Raw genomic sequence first — 21,974 nt, 5'->3', positions numbered from 1 at the left:
GTATTTCTTCTCTACATTTTACACACACACACACACACACACACACACACACACACACACACACGTTTTTGTACTTGTGGCCCTAGCATGGCCCATGTAGCCTTTGCTACCTTTTAAATAAATAAACCTAAGAAAATAAAACATGATCATCTCCACGAACTTTGAAAAGTCTTTGGCAAAATTTCACATACAACCATAATAAAAATATGAAGTAAGCATTCAGGGACAGTTCTTAATATAGTAAGTTAGACAACCCGTAAGCCAGCATCTTACTTGAGATGAAATAAAAACATTTCCACTTAAATCAAGAGCAAAGTAAGAATGTCTTCTATTTACTTGAAGTATTATCCAAAACAAGGGAAATCAATTCAAGGTATATGATGGAGTAAAGAAGTAAACTTACATCTGTTTTCAGAGGTTGTCACAGTATACCTTGAAAATCTCAGAGAACTAATGAAATACTAAAAGATAGTAAGATATAAATCTTAACAAAATTCAACAATCTTCATATACACAAACAATAAATACTAGGTATTACTTACATACCCACGATAGCAAAAAGATAGCTAAGTATTTACAAATAAGGTTAACAAGAATGTGTAAAAGAAAAAGTGTGTAAAAAGTGGTATTGTGGAGGCTGGGAGTTTGGCCTAATGGTAGAGTGCTTACCTAGCATGCACGAAGACCCAGGTTTGATTTCTCAGTGCCACATACATAGAAAAGGCTCAAGTGGTAGAGTGCTGACCGTGAGAAAGCCCAAGGACAGCACTTAAGCCCTCAGTTCAAACTGGCAAAAAAAAAAAAAAAAAAAAAAATGGTATTGTGTCGTAAAGTGCTAGAGCACTACCCTTAAGCTGAATAGGTCAGGGACAGAGTGATTATGTAAAACCCGTATGAGGAAAGTATGTTCAAAAGATCCACATAAGGGGGAAAGATTGATAGAAGGAATGACACCAATCAAGATACACTACACTCCTAAACTGACAAGTTGAATTAAAGCCCCTTTGTAACTGTTTTAAAGATAACATAATAATAATAAATTGCATCTAAAAACACAGAAAATGCTAGAAGTGGTGCTGTGACTCAACTGGGAGTGCTCTATCCTTGAGAAAGCCCCAGAAGTGTTCAGACCCGGAGTTCAAGCCCCAGGACTGGCAAAACAAAACAAAATACCTGACCTACATATAAGGTGGCTAGGAAGAGTGCTGGTGGATCCCACCCATAATTCTATCAAAAGGCTGAGATTTGGAGGTTTGTGGTTTTAAGTCAGCCTGAGGAAGAAAAGGAAGAAGAGAAGAAAAGGAGGAGGAAGAAAAGGAAGAGGGCAAAGAAGAGGGAAAAGAGAAAGAGGAGGAAGAAAAGAAGGAAAAGAAAGAAGTGAGAAGCTATGAGTTCAAATACATAGGCAAATAAATAAGTAATAAAAATGTGAAAATAATAAAAGAAAAATGATTGGATTCTTTTTTTTTTAGATCAAAAGGCATACAAACCAGTGACTTCCATGGAACAAGGGGAAATAAATATAGTTAGTAGATATGAAAATGGGAACCTTGTAAATCCACAGACAATCGATTTTAAAAAATTGTTATATTAAAAAAAGTTATATTAAAAGTTAAAAATGACAGCAGTAGATGAGAAGTAAAGGAAATAAAGACAACTGAAAAATTTTAAAGGCTTACTTTTAAAGGCCGATTTTTCTTTCTTTCTTTCTTTTTTTAATTTTAAATTCTATCTATTGGTTTATTTACTTACTTAGCTGGTATTGGAGTGTGAATTCAGTATCTTGAGCTTTTGTTTGGCTTTTTCTGCTCAAGGCAGGTATTGTACCATTTGAGCCATACCTCCTAACATTGATTGTATGTGTGCGCGCGCGCGCGCGCGCGCGCGCGTGTGTGTGTGTGTGTGTGTGTGTGTATGGGGGTGGGAGTTTGGGGTCAGTTACTAAAGGCAAGAATCTTAAAGACTTTGCAGGCTAGCTTTGAACTGAAATTTCCAGATCTCAGCCTCCTGAGCAGCCTGGATTACAGATGTGAGCCACTGGTACTTGGCTAAGAATATGTGTCAGCAATATGTATGCTTTACTGATATTAGAAGTATTCAAATACTAACTCAGGCAATGGTTATAAAAGCATAATGAAATCACTGAAATACTTGCCCTTTGAGGTCTGGCTCTTTGAAACTGACAGGTGTACACCTTCTTTTCCTGCTTGGCAAGTCTGAAGATAGATCTTTAAACTCATTGTCCAGTTGAGCAGTGTTATTTGAAATGAAACAGGTATTTGTCAAGTCCTGCAATTTATTTTTACCTGAAATGAATTTTCACAAACATTTTAAAGTATGTATAAAGATATGAAAGCAAATATGCAATATTTAATAGTCTATAAATCACAAGAAAGAAATTTTAAAATGTAATTTAACTAGGTGAGAAAAAGAGGCTTAAAATTTAAAACAAACTATCTAAGAAGCCTGCTCTGAAACATACACAGAATGTGATAAATTCGTCATGTTTCAACTCTTTCCAATTAATGGCTATTCATTCACTTAACACATATATTACTGGCTGGCTGGTTGCTCACTCTGTGAAAGATACTATGAATGATACAGAGATGAGAAGTGGTTCAACAGTCTTCTAACAGACCTTATGGCTAAATCTTTGGACTTCTTTTGTTTTATCCATCAATATCCTAGCTTTATATATAAAATATACATATATATTTAAATGCCAGGTTTCTAGTAGGAAAAATGATAATATCTAATAAAAAATGTTATCATTTAATATACTGCCTATGTAATGATAGTTTGCAGATTCCTCTAATTAAAATATCCCTCAGTTTATCACCTAGCATTTGTCTGCTTTTATTTTAAAAATTTATCATACCTATCTTTGTACTTTCACATACATGTGCTCTGAGAATACAGGCTAGGCTTCCTATTAACTCTATATAACACCTATAACAAGGCTTTGATCACAATAAATCTATGTTGCTGGATAGACAGATCCAGACTAAGAATTCTGCAACTGTTTTTGATAAAATAAATCATAGCATTTTGTTGAATGCATTTAAAATCAATTTATATACCAGTTTTAACAAGAGATTCTTTACTAAGTTTTTTTTTTAAAAAGCACTTATAAAAATGATTAGGCATTGACTTACCTATTTCTGATTGTTTTGTTCTCTGGTTAACTTTAAAATTTACTGCTTGTATCTTCTTATGTACATCACCTACTGGAAAGATGGGTAAATGCTCCAGGGCACAATTTTCTTGTATTAAATTTGTAGCAGAACAATCTTGAGCACTGATAAAGGAAGAATTTTGTAAGTAAGATGAGTATTTCTCAGATAAAGATGGTTTTAAGTCTTTTGTGCAAAAGTCTGCCTTAGTTTTCACAATTTTCTCATTCTCCAAATAGTTTTCTTTATTGGCTTGTGCAGAGTCAACTAGCTTTTTGTGGTCAGCGTCAGGAATTATCCTCATCACTTCCTGAGTATCTGGAGAAGGATTTAGGAGAGTCTTCCTTTTCTTGGATTTCGGTATCCTTTTGTTTGCTATCTTGATTGAGTTCTTTTCTTCTTCTACCACTTCCACAAATGGAATATCTCTTTCTGTATTCAGAGTTATAGTGCTTTGCTTTTGATTCTCAAGTAGCTCAATCTGGTTTCCAGGTTCTGAATATGTTTCTTTAGTAATATGTTTTAAACCAGATTCTAAGGACACAGTTGTCTGTGAAGCATCTAACAGCAAAATAGATTTGTTCTTTTCTCTTGTTAAACTGTTCTTTGCCTTGGCTGATGACTTCTTTCTGTGTTTTGCAACTATCTGGTAAGAATCTGGAATTTGTATACAACTTTCCTTTTCATTACTATTGACTTCCATATAGGATCCATTAATAATGTCTTGGCATCCACAGTTTTGTTTAGATTGGCTTTTAAAATCATCTTTAAAATAGTTTTTTTGGTCATGAGTATCAATATCCTCATATATTTCATTTATTTTAGAAATTATTTCTGTCCTCCGATTTACTTTCAGTCTAAGTTTTTTATTTATTTTTGATTCGTTTTGCTGGGCAATTTGTTTATTAGTGCCATGTTTTTCGAAATCCAATATACTCTGTGTCTCATGATCACAAAAATTTCTATTTTCTTGGGTGGGAAGACCAACTACTTGAAATTCATTTGCAATGTCTGGATTTTCTGAAATAATATCATTATCTTTCTGATCTTTTTCTAGGTCATGTACACCTTTGTTATCAGTCTCATATGTCTGGCTGACTTCAGAAATTACTTCTGTCTTTCGACATACCTTTCGTCTAAGCTTCTTTTCTATCTTTGAATCATTTTGATAAGCAGGTTGCTTATCATGGACATGTGTTTCTATTTCCAAAATACTTTGAGTTTCATCACAGAGCTTTCCTTTGTCTTCAGTACAAAGAGCAGGAGTTCGAAGCTCCCTAAAGTCTTTTAGGTTCCCAATGATGATTTCATTATCCTTTTGTAGGAAGGGAGAGTTATCCTTTTTTGAGCAATATTGACTTTTATCATTACCAAGATAATTCATTTCAGAAATTATTTTTGCCTTCTGATTTACTTTCTGTCTAAGTTTCTTAGCAATTTTTGATTTGTTTTGTGGAATAGGGCACACATCAGTGATCTGCTTTTGCAAATCAAGCACACTCTGTGTCTCATCGTTATGTAAATTTCCATTATCTCTTGTGGAAAGAATAGGTACTTGAAACTGTTTGGAAATTTCTAGGCTTGGAGATATAATAGTCTCTTTATTCACTTGGGTTTGGGAAAAATAGTTGGTTTTGTCTTCTTCAGATACTTGGCTTGCTTCAGAGATTATTTTTGTTCTCCGATTTACCTTCTGCCTAAGCTTATTTACTTTTGACTCATTTTGTGTAGCAGGCTGCATATCACTAACACCCTTTTTCAAACCAAGCATATTCTGAGTTTCACAGTCATTTAGTGTACCATAATCTTTGGTGGAAAGTTGAGCTACTTGAAATACACTTGCAAAACCTGAGCTTTGAGAAATACTGTCTAAATTATCTTTTTCAAACTTCTGAATCACAAATGTCTGTCTAGAAGCTTTACCTTTATCATAACTTGTGGCATTGTGACCTATATCAAATGTATTCTCTTGTAGGACTATGTTTGAATTTTGGGGGAAAGTACATACTTCTTCTTGTTCATCTGTTTCATGCATTCTTTTCTTCCTTGTATTATAGTGTGTATTTTGTCTGTCATCTTGATCAAAAGCATTCTGTAGAGTTATTTTCTTCAATATATTTACCTCAATTGGCTTGTTAGTGTCAAAAACTAGATTTGGATCTTTTGAATCCCTTATGCCATTCAGAACAGATTTTCTTTCTGGTCTGTTTTCAATCTTTTCTTCAACATCCACATCTGAATTACCTATACATTTTCTCTTTGATCTTTCTCTCTTTTCTTCAGAACTTGAAATTCTTACTTTCCTGAAAGTTTCCACTCCACAGCTTGTTTTTTTAATACTTTTATTTTTACTCCCTCTTGAAACTACAACGGTTTTGCTTATTTCACTAGCTGTTAAATCTATATCAGCATTTTCATGCACATTTTTTTTCAACTGAAAGTCATCATTACTCTCAACTTGATTCATGTACTTTATATTAGATTCACTAGCAGACTCAGAAGATAATATATTTGTTTGCATTGTTTCATTAATATGATAATCTATGTCATTATTCCAGTTTACTTCTAGATTTGAAATCTGCTGGTGATCTAAATTTGCAACACAGGAAAGGTCTGTAATCAGATCTTTTGACTCCCAAGAAGACTGGCGCCTCTTCCTTTCAGTCACATTACTAAAAGATGAATTCTTCCTTTTGTGACTGATAGATAAGTCATTTCTCATCTCACTCACTAAGGAACTCTTAGAAGTTTGGTCTGAGTAGTAATGACTTTCTGTAAAATAAACAAAGGAAAGATCCAGTTCTAAGTAATCAAGTAAGTAGTAAGTAGAAATGAAGCTGTCATATAGTGTGTCTGTGTAGATCCTTACATCATGTTAATAAAAAACACATTAGAAAGAGTCAAAGTACTCGTAGTCACATTTTACACTTATCTATGGAAAATACACACAAGCAGAATTTTACTCTGCTTCAATCCAATGAAAGAATGGAAAATAGACAATAGTAGTCATATATATATAAATATATATATATATATACTATTAGAGTTGAAAGAGCCCAACTAACTTATAATAGTGGTAGCCCTTATAAGGATAACATTTTTAAAAAGGCAATTATAGTATGCATAATTGTAACAAGAAAAAAATTATTCTGAGCTCTAAGTTTAATATCAGAATTTGAAATCTATGCCAAATATGTTAAGTAACATAAACTATACCACAGGATTATCATTTAGGAATACAATACAAATAAAATGTAAATCATTTTTTTCTCACTAGTCATTGTGTAGTCTCAAGTTTTACTTTAGAAATAGTCATGTTCCCTGTGTAATCTATGCTCATATAGATCCCCAATTTTCACAGGAAAAGGAGAGGGCAAAACTAATATATAGTATTTTTTTTTGAATAAATCTCCTTAGTTAGATACTGCCCCTTTCTAAACTTTGCTTCCAAAATAAGAGATTAGGTCACAGTGGACTGGGGCTTGAAATCAGGGTCAAGGCTCTGTTCTGAGCTTCTTTTTGCTCAAGTCTAGCACACTTGAATCACAGGGTCACTTCCAACATTTTTTTGAGTAGGTTAATAGAAAGAAGAGTCTCATAGACTTTCTTGCTTGGGCTGGCTTCGAACTATGATCCTCGGATCTCAGTTTCCTGAGCAGCTAGGATTATAGGCCTAAGCCACTGGTGCTGCCTAGCATATTTACTTTTAAATTAAAACCTTCAATAGTCATTTTAAATGGTAAAAGTTAGCAAATCTTTAGCTTATTAACAACAATTTACATTTCCTGAAGAAAAATGCTTGATGAATATAATTATTGATACTGATATTTAAAATGACTTTTTTTTTTTTTGGCCAGTCCTGGGCTTGAGCTCAGGGCCTGAGCACTGTCCTTGGACTTTCTCAAGGCTAGAGCTCTACCACTTGAGCCTCAGCACCACTTCTGGCTTTTTCTATGTATGTGGTACCGAGGAATTGAACCCTGGTCTTCATGCATGCTAGGCAAAGCACTCTACCACTAGGCCAAAATCCCGGCCCTTAAAATGACTTTTTAAAGTAATCTTACCTACTGGAAGCGCACTGTCAATGGAAGAAATGTGTTCTGAATCACCTAAATTATACACATTCTGATTATCTTCTTTGAGAAATAATGCTTTCAAATTACTTTGCGTTGATAAAGATTGTCTTGATAGTGAAGAAGAAATATTGGGTGATGTCTTTTGTATAATATTGTCACATTGTGTTTTTTCTTTACCATTATCATTATCAGCATCATTATCATCATCATCATCATCATCATCATCATCATCTGAAGTTATTGGAAACCTGAAGGCAAGTGAGAGTAAAATGAGAAATTTTGTATTTTACAAAAATGATTTAGAAAGAATACATAATACCAATATATAACACATGCAAGAAATGAACTAGTCCTTTTATTAAAAAATTTAAAAAACTTAGCTAGGGGCAGGTAGCTCACTCCTATAATCTTAGCCATTCAGGACGCTGAATCTTATCTGAGGATTGAAGTTGAGACTAGCCCAGGTAAAAAGTGATTACCTTGCAAACGAAAGGTGCTTCAGCTTGCACGGTTTACTCATCAGTTTATTCTGGCTGCTTGGCAATAAGAAAGAACTTTGATGGAACTATTTTTGAAAAAAACAAAGAAAATGGAATGAAACAATTTTTAACTTCATTATACATGCTTGTTATTGAAGTACCAAATCACACAAGGATATCAACAGTAATAGAACATAGAATCATCATCATATTTCATAGTTGAATGAAAACAATGTGATAAAGTTTATCCTTAAACATAGTACTCACTACCCATATTCTGTTAATCAGCTTTCCAAATTTTCTTCTATGCATAGGAGTAAATATCTATGCATCTACCCACACATCTATAACATCTTTATACTTCCATGCAATATATCCATATATCCATATATATTGTATATACATACTAATATAATTACATATTACTGAATATCATTCAGATTTAAAAGTTGAAGGCCAGATGATTTCATTATATCGTTTGCATTTTTGCATACTTATACTTTTTAACTTTTGACATGAACATGTTTACTGAAAAATTTTGATAAAGACTAGAAAATGAAACAATATACAGCTATCAAGGATGTCTCCCATCAAATCATTGTCAGCAGAAGCTGAAGAGGGAGCCTAAACTTTGACACTTAAGTGGTAATATAAAACACTTTCCTTACTGACAGTGCAGACTTGGAGGAGATCTGCTAAAATAGAAGATTTAAGATCCCAACGCCAGAAATGTTCACACTATGATAGAAAAATCTCTCATATAAAGAATCAGAGCCGGGCATAGTGGCTCACGCATGTACTCCTAGCTACTCAGGAGGCTGAGATCTGAGGATCAAGGTTTAAAGCCAGTCCGGGCACAAAAGGACCTGAGACTCTTACCTCCGTTAACTTCTAGAAAATGGGAAGTGGGGCTTGGCTCAAGGGTAGGGTGGTAGCCTTGAGCTGAAGAGCTCAGGGACAGTGCCCAGGCTGAGTTCAAGCCCCATGACCCACAAAAAAATAAAATAAAATAAAATAAAAATAAAAAATCAGAAAAACCAAAGCTTGAATAACAAAAAGACTGTTCACAGACACCAACATGGAGATGGAATAAATGTTAGAATTATCTGCCGAGGATTTTTTTTTTGTCAGTTTTTTTGTCTGGGTTTTTTGGAGATAGAATCTCAGGGTCTTTAGTGCCTGAGTTGCCCTTGAACCACAATCCTTAGATCTCAGCCTCCTGAGTAGCTAGGATTACAGGCGTGAGCCACAGCGCCTGGCCTGAACAAGGACTTTACAACACCATCATAAAAATACCAATTCCTAAAAAATGAAAAACAAAACTAAACACTAATTAAAAACGAAATAATAGAAAGACTTAGTAAAGAAAATATATCATCAAAGCAGTAGGATTTATAAAAGTCCAAATGGAAATTTAGAACTTAAAAATACAGTGAAATCTGAAGGGTTTAACAACAAAAGTGAGTGGGTGGGGAATTCAATGTCTTTAAGGATAGAACAATAGAAATAATTCAAACTGAAAAAGAAAAAGGAAAACAAATTTATAGGGTCAGGATTTTGTAGGGAATACAACAAAAATCTATCATCATATGTCACCAGAGTCAAGATAGAAAGAAACAAAGTTCAAAAAATCTATTATCATATGTCCACAGAGTCCCAGATAGAGAGAAACAAAGTTCAAAAAAAAAAGAAAAGAAAAGAAAAGAAAGAAACAAAGTTCAGGGATGAAAAGATTTGCAGAAATGATGATTGAAACTTTCACAAACTTGGCAAAAGGATAAGCCTACAAATCTAAGAAACCAAGTGAAACCCAAAAAGAATAAACATAAAGAAATTCATTCCAAATCAAATCGAAGTCTAATTTTTTTTAAAAAATGAAAGCAGTAGAAGAGAAATGACATCTTAATAATAAAAACTGGGCTGTGGTAGCTCATGCTTATAATCCCAAGTACTCAGGAGATCGATATGACAGATCTCAGTGCTAGCTCAGACAGATAAATCCAAGAGACTCTTATATCCAATTAACCAGATTTAGCTGTTTGTCCTTGGCATGTGTACAAGTACAGAGACACACAAAATGGATAAAAAATAAATAAGCACTGACTCTGTTAGAAAAGGGCAAGACTGGATCAGGATTGTGGTCTAGTAGTAGAACGCTTGCCTAGCATAAGGAGCCCCAGGCTCATTTCTTTGGTACCATGTACACAGAAAAAGCTAGAAGTGGTGCTGTGGCTCAAGTGGTAGAGCACTAGCCTTGAGAAAGCCCAATGACAATGCCCAGGCTCTGAGTTCATGCCCCAGGGCTGGCAAAAAAAAAAAAAAAAAAAAAAAAAAAGAAAAATAAGAAAAAGAAAGCAAAAGAAAAAGAGCATTGACTTATTTTATAAAAACAAAAACCAATAATAGGTTTGCACTGCCAACACTGAACTCAAAAATAAAGAAAACAGTTCTTTGTGTGTGTGTGTGTGTGTGTGTGTGTGTGTGTATGTATGTGTGTATTTGTCTGGGGGATTGGACACCCATCCTGGGCACTATCTCTGAGCTCAAGGCTAATGCTCTACCACTTAAGCCACAGTTCTACATCCAGCTTTTTAGGAGGTAGTTTATTAGAGATAAGCCTCATGGACTTTTCCTGCCCTTGTTGGTTCTGAACCACAATCCTCAGATGTCAGTTTCCTGAGTAGTTAGGATCACAGACACAAATGAGCCACAAGTGGCCTGTGAGTCCTATTACTTTTAATAAAATTTTGACTTTTATGTAAGAACTTCAATAACCAATTACACAGAACAGTAATATCCTATTTGTTAAATTGGGTATTACAAAAGATTATTATTTCTTTGTCCAAAATTTAGAATGTGAATATCCAACTTTGATGTTAGTCAATCTCCATATCCTTAGTAATGCTGAAAAATGACACTACTCACATACAGATTTACTTACCTCAGAAAGACTGCTCATTTCAATTGCAGTTATTAAGTTATTGTTCATGAGTGATTCTATTTCTATAAGCTTCTTATTCTGTATATATAAAATGAAGACCTCTTTTAATCAGAGTTCAGTATAATATCATACATATATGAATATATCAATATTAAAAGACTCTACTGATATATTGAGCTCAGAAAGTTTTATCCTACACAAAGCAATCCACATAAATAGCCATTCAAGGATACTCACGTTGAATGCTTTTAAGATAGTATATTCCTATTGGTACACACACACACACACACACACACACACACACACACACCTTTTGACATATTATTGCAGATTAATCACTTTCAATTGCAGGTTAGGTAAATTACTAATTTGCAGAATTAAATGGATTTTGCAATTTAAAAAGACACTATATTCCATTTTTCTGTCTTACAACAAATATGTGGCAACAAACACAACAGTCATAGAAATTTAACTTTCAAGCAGTACATGCCATTTGCCCACATTTATTTGATTTCTTTGCCCATATTTATTTGATTTCTACTTTAGATTTAGATCTATAAATGCAGGTTAAATAAGCTGAAAATCTGAATGAAAAGCAAGGGTTACACATTCCATTCTATTTAGGTTGTGGACAATTAAGGCAAAGATTAAAAGAGAATATAGGGGCCAGGAGATTGGCCTAGTGGTACAGTGCTTGCCTAACACGCATGAAGACCAGGGTTCTTTTCCTCGGTACCACACACATAGAAAAAGCTGGAAGTGGTGCTATGGCTCAAGTGGTAGATCTCTAGCCTTGAGAAAGCCTAAGGACAGTCCACAGGCTCTGAGTAAAAGCTCCAGGACTGAAAAAAAAAAAATACAAACTCTCTGGGACCTCCTTTCCTTTAAATTCATTGGAAGAATTATGTTTACCTTTTTAAAATGTAGTAATGCGGGGCCGGGAGTTTGGCCTAGTGGTTAAAGTGCTTGCCTAGCATGCATGAAGACCCGGGTTCGATTCCTCGGTACCACATATATAGAAAAAAGCCGGAAGTGGTGCTGAGGCTCAAGTGGTAGAGCTCTAGCCTTGAGAAAGTCCAAGGACAGTGCTCAGGCCCTGAGCTCAAGCCCAGGACTGGCAAAAAAAAAAAAAAATGTAGTAATGCACCAAACTTCATTTACAATGGGCAATCAAATGTTAATCAGTACAATCAAATGTATCATACTGCTTTGTAGAGCACAGAAGTACATATTTATAATATAGCTTTTTAAGTTTTTTTTTAATTGCCGGGGTAATATATAGAGGGGTTACAGTTACAATCGCCAAGTAGTAGGTGCATTACTTCTTACACATTGATAACCCTTCTCATGTTTTTGTCCCAATTTCCCCACCCTCACACCCTCTCAATTATCTTGTTTCCCCCCTTACCTTTCCTATTTCAAATAAACAAATAAATGTATATACAATATACCAGGTAATGAAGTCAGCTACAGTAACAATATGCTTTAAAAGATTTTAGTCACAGAAACAATCAAACGTCTATACCAAGTTATTTAGCTTTAGGCGAAGAAAGGTATTCTCAAAATTCAGTTTCTCCACTTCTTTTTGCAGTAGCATCTTTTCAGTTGTAATCCTTCTAGAAATCTCTTTTTCTTTACTAAGAGCTTGAGCTAATGCTCGATTGTTGTGTTTTAGAGAGATTTTGAAAATAGAAGAATTGTCTGTAAAAAAGATTTTTAAGTTAATATTAAACCTTTATTTTAATGTATTATTATTATTTTTTTTTTGCCAGTCCTGGGCTTGAGCTTAGGGCCTGAGCACTATCCTTGGACTTTCTCAAGGCTAGAACTCAACCACTTGAGCCTCAGCACCACTTCCAGCTTTTTCTATATATGTGGTACCAAGGAATCGAACCCGGGTCTTCGTGCATGCTCGGCAAGCACTTTAACCACTAGGCCAAATTCCTGGCCCTTTAATGAATTTTTATAAGCAGTCTCTTAACTGTTTATACCAGTATTCTCAGCTAAAATAAATTTTATAAAATAATATTTTTAGATATTCAGTAAAGGTGAGACATAAAACTTAAAAGTACTAAAAATACTTTATCCATAGCACTAGGTACTTTCAGACAGCCTTTCTTGGCACAGTCAATATAAATAGACTAGAAACAGTTTAGGATTTCCATAAACTAAAGGGTGGTAACATTTTTCTGTTGTACTTCCCAAACTCAGAATATTTCCTCATAACAGAGGGTGTGTAATGATCCTGTCAAAGAGAGCAAAGCTTCATATGAGAGGGATTAATTCAAAAGATGGCCCTAGAGAGCAACAGGACCAATTAATAAAGATTCCCAGGAGGCTGGGTTATTCCATAAAGCAAAGGAGTTCTATTAAGAGAAAGTGAGACAAGAATGTACCCCCCACTTTCCTACTCTAACTAAGATGAACATAAACCACTGAATTAATACATAGAAGTAATGAAAAGTTATCTGGAGGAATTTATCTTTTTATGTTTCAGTTTTTCTTTTAAAAAATACTCATTGCACCTTACCTCCAGAATTTGTGGAATTCAATTCCAAATGTTGTGTCTTCCTGGTGAGCTTTTTGGGTATATACAATTACCCACGTTAGCATCATGTACCTGCCAACTCCCTCTAGATTACCCATCATCTAACTGCCACCACATACTAGAACTATCGTTTCTTTTTTGCTCTTTTCCAGAAAAGTTTTAGGTAAGATAGCTTTCTCTGGCTACTCAGGCCTCACTGTTGAAAATTTAGCTATCAAAATTACCTATCTGAGGTTTAAAGGACACACAAAAGATCAAGTGGGGAATAAAACTAACATCTAACAAAGTAGACATTTTAGTACTTTCCTACACTTGATCAAAGTAGCAAATATATTTAAAAATAGGAAAAACTAACATATATGAATACACTTCACAATGGTACTTACTTAGTATTTTTGTTTTGATTTTTGAAGCAAGAGAAACATTCAGTTTTGTTTTTGAAATTCTTTTGTCTTTCACACGTCTCTTAATTACTGAGGTAACTGAGTCAGCTTCCATCCTTGGATACTCCATCACTGAGATGAAAAGAAAACAAAAGGGGGTTTATTGCTTTATTGACTAATTACTGACAAAAATACATTCTCAAAAAGTGTCAGTAAGCCACATTTTTTCTATCACCATTTTTCCCCTTCTTTATGTCATTACTCATCAACATGCAGCTATTTCCCTTATCTTAAATAGCATTATATTCTCTTTATTTCATTTTCAAATTACCACTCCTATTTTCTGCAGACCAAACAGTAAACCCTTTGGATGAATTATCTGCTCAGGCAGAATTCTCTCATAGGTGTTTATTCTGATTACCTTACCAAACTGACTTTGATAAAGTCTTAAATGATCTCCATATTGCTAAATCTAACATAGGATTACCAGTCCTCATCTAATTATATAGATCTAGCAGGATCAACATAATATGATATAGTTAATTTATCCTCCTTTAAAAACTATCGTTCATTGGCCTTTTGAGCACTATTCTCCTGAACTGTTTGTTTTTATAGGTTACTCCAACCTATAATAGGCTCTCCTCTACACTGTCTTTGTCTACAGTATCTCATTGTCTTATAGCTTAATGCCACCCAGATGTCAAAACCTACAAAATTCAGATCTTCAGTTTGTATTTCTTTCCTGAACTCTGCTGGATTTGAATAGTCAATTGACTATCCTACATTCCAGTTGGATAAAATAAGTGTATCAAACTTAACCTGTCCAAATTTTCTTCACCAAGAAAATGGTAACTCCATCCTTCTAGTTGCTAATGCCAAAACAACCTGTCACATATCAATTCATGTGCACAGTATATTCAGAATCTGATAACTTTTGAGCATGTTCATTGCTACCCACGTAGCGTTATCATCTCACCCAAATTTCTGCAAGCCTTGTTTTCTACTGCTGTCTTTCCTACAGATTAGTCTGCAATGTAAAACTCTCTAATAGTTCCTACTTCTCTCTAAATTTCTTGCAATTTTCTGAAAGTTTCTCTAATATCTTTCTCCCCTTCCCCCCCCATACCATACAGGTAACCACCACCTAGACCTTCTGGGATGTGCCAGGTATTCTTCAGCTGCATGGTTTTTTGTTTTTCTTTTTTTTTCTAATTTCTTTTTTTTTTTTTATTGTGGGGGTAATGTATAGAGGGGTTACAGTTACATTCATCAGATAGTGGGTGCATTACTTCTCACACACTGATACTCCTTCTACCTCTTCTCATGTTTTTGTTTCCCTTCTCCCCATCCCCTCCCAATCATCTTGTATTCATTATTCTCTATTTAGAATATTCTATTTAAAAAGTATTTCTCAAACACATCCATTCTTTTATCAATTATGTTCCTACAATGTATCTAAATGTGACTCATCACATATTAACATGTCTACTGCTAACAGTCTGCTCCAAGATAGTATTTTCTCACATGTATATTATTGCTACAGTTACTCAAATGGTATCACAGCTACTATATTCTGCCTTAATGATTCTCAACCCAGTAACCAAAATGATACTCTTAAATTTAAGTAAATGTATATATACCTCCTATGTTAAAAACCCTCTGGTGGCTTTCCATTTCACTAAATCTTTATGATGGCCTATAAAGTAGTAACACAATTTGACACATTTCCCTTTCCCCTAATTTCTATCTGGGCATTCTTCTGACCTCTTCAGTAACCATACTGGTTCGTGTGTGTGTGTCAGGGCATTCTTCTGACCTTCTCAGTAACCATACTGGCTCGTGTGTGTGTGTGTGTGTGTGTGTGTGTGTGTGTGTGTCAGGGCATTCTTCTGACCTCCTCAGTAACCATACTGGCTCGTGTGTGTGTGTGTGTGTGTGTGTGTGTGTGTGTGTGTGTGTGTGTGTGTGTGTGTGTGTGTGTGTGTGTGCATGTGCGCGCGCCAGTTCTAAGGCTTGAATTCAGGTCCAGGGCCCCGTCCTTGAGCTTCTTTAACTCAAAGCTAGCATTCTACCACTTGAGCCACAGCACTACTTCTGGCTTTTTCTGTGTATGGTACTGAGGAATTGAATCCAGGGCTTCATGCATGACAGCCAAGGATTCTACCACTAAGCCATTTTGGAGACATAGGATCTTTACATACTTTTTTCCTTTATCATTTCCTTCAAATAACCACAAGGTTTTCTCACTTCCTAAATTTTTGATTAAATGCCACTTTGTTGCTGTGGGTTTTTTTGTTGTTTGTTTTGTTTTGCGGTCCTGGGGCTTGCATTCAGGACCTGGATGCTGTTTCTGAGCCTCTCCATGCTCAGCTAGCACTCTACCAAAAATGCCACTTTCTTAATAAGCTTTTGCAGCTCAAACTACTTAAAATTACACTTCCCCCAATTCTTATTGTTTTATTTTTCTCTATTGATCAATGTCTAATAATAACACCAAAAATCTACTAATTAATTTTATTATTTATTATTTTTCCCTCCTCTTTCCATATATTCTTGTCATGGTTGTTTGCCACTTGCCTGTAAGTGCCTGGCACTTACAGGAAAAAAAGACTATGTAAAGACTTCCCAATTGTAAAACTTGCCCAATAATGGAATAAAGACGTCACCTTTGGAAAACGCTGAGCAGATGTTAAGGGGATGATGTATCAACGACTAATGGACAGATGGTTTTAGAAGGATTCTCTGCAATGGGGAGGGGGGGGAACAACCATGAACCTTGAAACATTAAAGCTCAATACTTCTAAGATTTGTGTTAAAGGAATTCAAAATCAAAGCAGCTCACTATCCTATAGACAGCAAAAGGGTGCACAGAAACTCCAAATTGTTGCATCTGCCACACTTGAAAGGAAATCTAACATAAAAATTCCATTCATTTCCTATCCCAAAGATTCCAGTGAAGAAAATCAAGTTTCATTTTAGTGGGCAAGCAGTGCTGAACGGCCCTCTCCAATAAACTAGTTTCCTAACTTCATAAATGACTCTATCACCGTTGCTTACGCTGGAAACTAAGGAGTTTTCCTTAGCCCTGTCCGGTCACCGACCACATCAGTGGATTCACACCCAGGGGCACTCCAGGAGCCAGGACCACACCTTTAGTGTATGAATGAGTTACCATACAAACACTGAAGCTTCATGACCCAGCTCTCACAAGTTTAAAATCTATACGGCACCCTTGGTTATCTCACATTGTTACAACTTTTCATCTTGTTATCTGATATATTTTATATGTGCTTAATTGGTTATTTGAAATTGGATAGGGAAGGGGGGGAAATCAAGATAAGCGAGGGGGTGGGGGTGGGTGGGAGGGAAATGGGGACCATGTCATGAGAAAGGGTATCGATGTTTGTGAAGTTATGCACCTTCTATCTGGTGAATATAATGTAACCCTTCTATTAATCACAATAAAAAGTATTTAATAAAAAAAATCTAGATGGCATCTCCATTTCCAGATTGATAAAATCGTGTAAGAGGACATCAGCTCCTCGCAGGAACGGAGCCGAAGGATGCTCCGTGACTAGGAGAGGCTTAGCATCAACCCACTCGGGAATGACTAGCATTCGGTCGATCTCTGGGCCACGGCAGGTCGCCCCGGCTCCGTCAGCATCGCACCCAAACAAGCGCTCCAAAGGCGGCCGGGGCGCTGCGGGCCGGGCCAGCAGCCCCGGCGGACGAGACATCCGCGCCGAAGGAGACCACAGAGGTCTCCCCTCCCCTCTAGGAGCCGACCTCCCGACTCGAAACCCCCGCCCGGCGGGGCCCGCAGACGCCCAAGACCCCGGGACACCACAAGGTACGGCCCAGTCCGGAGCCCCGGCAGGGGGCACGGACGCGGTGTGGCGGGGCCGAGGATGGCCCGGGAGCCGAGGCCGACGGCGCCCCCGAGCTCCGGCTCAGAAAGACACGACTCCGCCCGACGAGGAAGGCCACGACAGTGTCAGAGGTGACCGACTTACCCGTTCTTGGAGCGGAGGGCACCGCCGCCCGCCGCCGGGAGCTCCGCAGTCGGCAGTCACTGCACGGGGTTTGGGTTTAAACTCCGCAACCGTTAGCGGTTGCCATGACAGCCAATCACGGGTTCCAGGAGGACAGCGCAAAGGAGCATGGTTACCCGGAAGTGGCAGGCGGAAGGGGCGGGACCTCGCTGGAGCGCTGATCGGGGTGTGGCCGGGGGTTCCTGAGACTGTACTAGCGGTGGGCCAGAAGGCTCGGAGTCGTCACCCTGGGCAGGGGCAATCGGCGCCCCGAGGCTCGGCTGTAGCCCTCCTGCGAACTGGTGGGAAAGGAAACGCGCCTGTAACGAAAGTACCTTGGTTAATCAGATGTCTGAGAGGCGCGAGAGACGCCTCAGTTCTGTTGTTTACCTTCCTGTCAGCCTACCTGCCTACTTCCCATCTTGCATCCTCGGCCTTCACAGTTTTGATGAAGGCCTTTAGTTCTCACTTGTTTTTCCTTTTCTCTTTCTCTTTTCTTTTTCTCTAGTGCGGGTACTACGGCTTGAACTCCGGACTTCAGGCTCTCTTGGCTTTTTTTTGGGGGGGGGGGGTTGGGGCTGGCGCTCTACTACTTGAGCCACATCTCCACTTCCAGCTTTTTGCCCGTCAGAGATGTCTCTCAGCTCTGTCCAAGGCAGGCTTTGAACATCGAGCCTCAGTTTTGGGTCTCCTGAGTGGCCAGGGTTACAGGCGTGACCCAGCAGTGCGTGGGGTAGTTTTCATTCAAGTCTTTTGAGTGTTTCTTTTTTAGCTTGATGAGCGAAAGCAGCAATGGCATTTCATTCATAACTCTGGAACTCAGTATTTCAGTCTGTTTTACTTCAATGTCCAAGAATGATGTTCATGTACCACCCATGTACTATCCGCTTTATTTTTCAAGGCAATACATGTAGGTCCTTTTTACTGATGATGTTCCTATTGGATACAAGGCGAGGTGTGCTGGTTCGCATCTCTAAATCCCAACCCTAGGAGGCTGAACCAGGAAGACTGTGAATGAGTGGCCACCCTGGGCTACACTGGAAGTTCCAGACCAGCAAGGCTAAAGTGAGATCCTATCTAAAAGACAAATTAACGAACGAATAGTATATATGAAAAATAATTTGCAGGGCTGGGAGTTTGGCCTAGTGGTAGAGTGCCTGCCTAGCATGCTCGAAGACCCGGGTTCGATTCCTCAGTACCACATACATAGAAAAAGCCAGAAATGGTGCAGTGGCTCAGGGTAGAACACTAGCCTTGGAGGAAAGCCCAAGGACAGTGCTCAGGCCCTGAGCTCAAGCCCAGGACTGGCAAAAAAAAAAAAAAGAAAGAAAAATAATTTGCAGAAAGTGTACTTTCTGTCCTCAATTAGATTGAAAGATAAAAATTGCCTGTAAAATTTATATTTTAACTGATCGTTCCAATTTCATATTCTTGTCAATGTTTCATTCATTTGAAAATCATGACTTCCCTCATGTAAGAGAAACTAGCTAAGTGATACAAACGGGGCTTTTGATTTAAAGCCTTTTAGTCTAATAATATGTTTCAAGATCAATCTTCAAACAGATCAAATTGCATGATTCTTTGGAAAAGTATTTATTCTTTGGCCAATTGCTGAAATTACACTATAATAAAAAACTTCAATAAATGTGGTTTAGAATAATTTACTGGCTATAGAAATTTCTGGCTACCTATGAGTTAAGTAGCACTATATCTTCTTTACCTAGCCTAGTACATTACATGCTCAATATCTATGCTTCTTTAAATGAACCTTGTCATATCTTTACCACCTAATGGTTATTTAATTTCTACCAAATCATTTAATCTCTCTGGGATTCTGTTTTTCCATTTATACAATGATGATTGATAATGACATACATTATATTTTTATGATGTTTCTGATCAACAGACCCTTTTGTTCTAATACATTTATATTGCTTTCTCCCCAACTGGTTTGTTTTATGGCGATAGCCTCAGAACTAAAATAAATAGAAAAGGGAGGCAGAGAAGTCAGGATACCCAAACATATTTGTAATTGCCATCTTAGCACAGTTAGAGCAGTGTAAGTGCTTTCTAAATTGTAAAAAAGCTTTCAAAATGTACCTTCCTATAATTTCCAATCATGAACCCCAAACATAGCTGCATTTAGCTAGATATCAGTTTGCTTTCTGCCATTTGCCTTCTTGTGTAATAAATATAGGCAGACCCTAGATTAAAATTCTAGACAGAGCCGGATGGGGTGGTATGCACCTGTAAATCCAGAGGCTGAGGCAGGCAGGAGGACTGTGAATCTCAAACTAGCCAGAGTTACCTAGTGAGCTCCAGGTTAGCCCAAGATGTATAGAAAGCCATTGCCTCAAAAATCTGCCTGCCTGTCTGTCTGTCTGTCTGTCTGTCTCTCTCTCTCTCTCTCTCTCTCTCTCTCTCTCTCTCTCTCTCTCTCTCTCTCTCTTTCTCTCTCTCTCTCTCTCCACACACACACACACACGTGATAAAGCCTTTATCTACCTGTCTACTTGTTCCTTGTTAAAACTGTAAGCTTTTCTTGTAATAGGATACTATATATTAATGACTGATTTGTCCCTCTATTTTTCTCTGTTGTTGTATTCATTAGATGCCTGATTTTCTTTGCCTTTGGTTGAATGCCAGGCAATTAAAACTTCAATCACCTAAGGCACACCTCAAAAGCTGAGGGTAGAAAAAATAATAAAGAAATGTTGAAAGCCAGGAGTGGTGGTAATTTTAACTACATAGGTGGCTGAGATCTGAGGATCTCTGTTCAGTCCCAGCCTGGGCACTAAAGTCAGCGGGACTCTTATCTCCAATTAGCCATCAGAAAACCGGAAGTGGCACCTGTGGCTCAAGGGTTAGGGCAGTAGCCTTAAGCTGAAAAGCTCAGGGACAGCACCCAGGCCCAGAGTTCAAGCCCCAACAACAACAAAAAAGAAATGTTGGCTGTTAATTAAAAAGAAACCACAAAAGCCTATATCTTTAACAGAGAAGCTTTACTGAAATAAATATTTTCCAAGAAAAATGATCTTTGAGCAGAAGCCAAGCAAGACAGCAAGACACTGCAAATTGCTAAGACAATAAAACAAATTGTCTGAGTTTTTTTTTTTTTTTTTGCCTGTCCTAAGGCTTGAATTCTGGGCCTTGGCACTGCCCCTGAGTACCGTTTGCTCAAGGCTAACACTCTACCACTTGAACTATACCTCTAGTTTATTGGAGATAAAAGTCGTACAGACTTTCCTGCCCAGGCTGACTTCCAACTAGAATCCTCAGATCTCAGCCTCCTGACTAGCTAGGATTAGAATATGAGCCACCAGTGCCCAGTGAAATAGTATTATTTTATGAAAGGTTTATTACAACATCTGATCTAATCATTTGTAACTGCCTGGCAAGTTGAGTTGTACTAAGAAAAATTAGCTCAGGTAGATACAAGAGGGAAAGGATGTTGGAAGGTTTAAAGTATTTGTGGAGATGGGAGATACAGGGGTTTTAAAAATGAGAGCCTTGGCAACAGGCAAGGCTCTACTCAGTCAGCCCTGTGAGGATGCCCCTGAGGTCACATGGCCAAAAGTTGCACTAAATACTGCTGCTGGCCACTACTGCTGCTGCCTCTGGACAAGTGTTCCAGTGCTCACCACCAAGAAACTGTTGAACTCTTACTGATGCCTTCTCCCAAACCAGATGACCTCTCTGCTTTTTATCCCTAAAACCAATGCCCTTTGCCAGCAGGAAGTAGCCAGAGAGTCTATGCCCCTTTATAGCTATCCAAAGGCTAGCTGCCTGGGAAAATAACTCCCCCCCCCCCCAGCCCCAGCAACCCCCTCTTCATGAAGTACAACACATAACCTTACCAGAAATCACCTGAGGGTAACTGGTAATTACCTGTAACTGTCAATCATCTTTGCTGACTCTGAGTCAGCAAAGGGCCCCAGGCTCTGAGGTCACTTCCTCATGGGCCCTGGTTACACCTCCTAAAGTCTCTTCTGCCTGAATAACCACCTGGCAAGCTCAGCAACTCTCACAGTTTCTTTTTCAGTTTCTATACGTGGTCAAGGCCTTCCTATTTGTTCTCCCCCCTTTTTTTATTTTTTATTTATTTATTTTTTGCCAGTCCTGGGCCTGAGCACTGTCCTTGGACTTTCTCAAGGCTAGAGCTCTACCACTTGAGCCTCAGCACCACTTCCGGCTTCCCCCGCCCCTTTTTTTCTGAGATGTTCTTCATTTCTTTGGAAGCTGTGCTTATTCTCATTTTTAGCTGTCAAACCTCCATCCTCTCAAAAGTGAGGATTTTTCCACCCAAGTTATCATCTTTACCATTATCTTGACTCTATTCTATT

The 21,974-nt window shown here is 37.6% G+C and overlaps 1 protein-coding gene across 1 annotated transcript; it reads right to left on the bottom strand.

The window, feature by feature from the left end:
* Positions 1-1,904: 1,904 nt before the first annotated feature.
* On the bottom strand, positions 1,905-13,730 carry Sgo2 (shugoshin 2). The gene is made up of 7 exons (XM_090354572.1): positions 13,604-13,730; positions 12,195-12,370; positions 10,670-10,747; positions 7,729-7,814; positions 7,238-7,497; positions 3,156-5,945; positions 1,905-2,306 (listed from the first exon to the last, which is right to left on the bottom strand). Exons 1-7 carry the CDS (start codon positions 13,728-13,730, stop codon positions 2,140-2,142), a joined length of 3,684 nt encoding a protein of 1,227 aa, XP_090210698.1. The 3' UTR covers positions 1,905-2,139.
* Between the last annotated feature and the right edge of the window lie 8,244 nt (positions 13,731-21,974).

Source organism: Megascapheus bottae, chromosome 21, assembly GCF_031878675.1.
Source record: "Megascapheus bottae isolate mThoBot1 chromosome 21, mThoBot2.hap1, whole genome shotgun sequence".
NCBI classification, from domain to species: domain Eukaryota; kingdom Metazoa; phylum Chordata; class Mammalia; order Rodentia; family Geomyidae; genus Megascapheus; species Megascapheus bottae.
Note: the sequence above shows the minus strand (reverse complement) of the source record. Positions and strands in the feature narration are given on the sequence as shown.

Excerpts from the sequence above, each read along its gene's own strand:
- Sgo2 (XM_090354572.1), bottom strand. The coding sequence starts at position 13,730 with ATGGAGTATCCAAGGATGGAAGCTGACTCAGTTACCTCAGTAATTAAG. Across the intron at positions 7,815-10,669 it reads AAATGAGCAGTCTTTCTGAG|TTCCATCAAAGTTCTTTCTT; the intron begins GTAAGTAAATCT and ends TTTCAAAAATAG. Across the intron at positions 2,307-3,155 it reads AACAAAACAATCAGAAATAG|GTAAAAATAAATTGCAGGAC; the intron begins GTAAGTCAATGC and ends AATTCATTTCAG.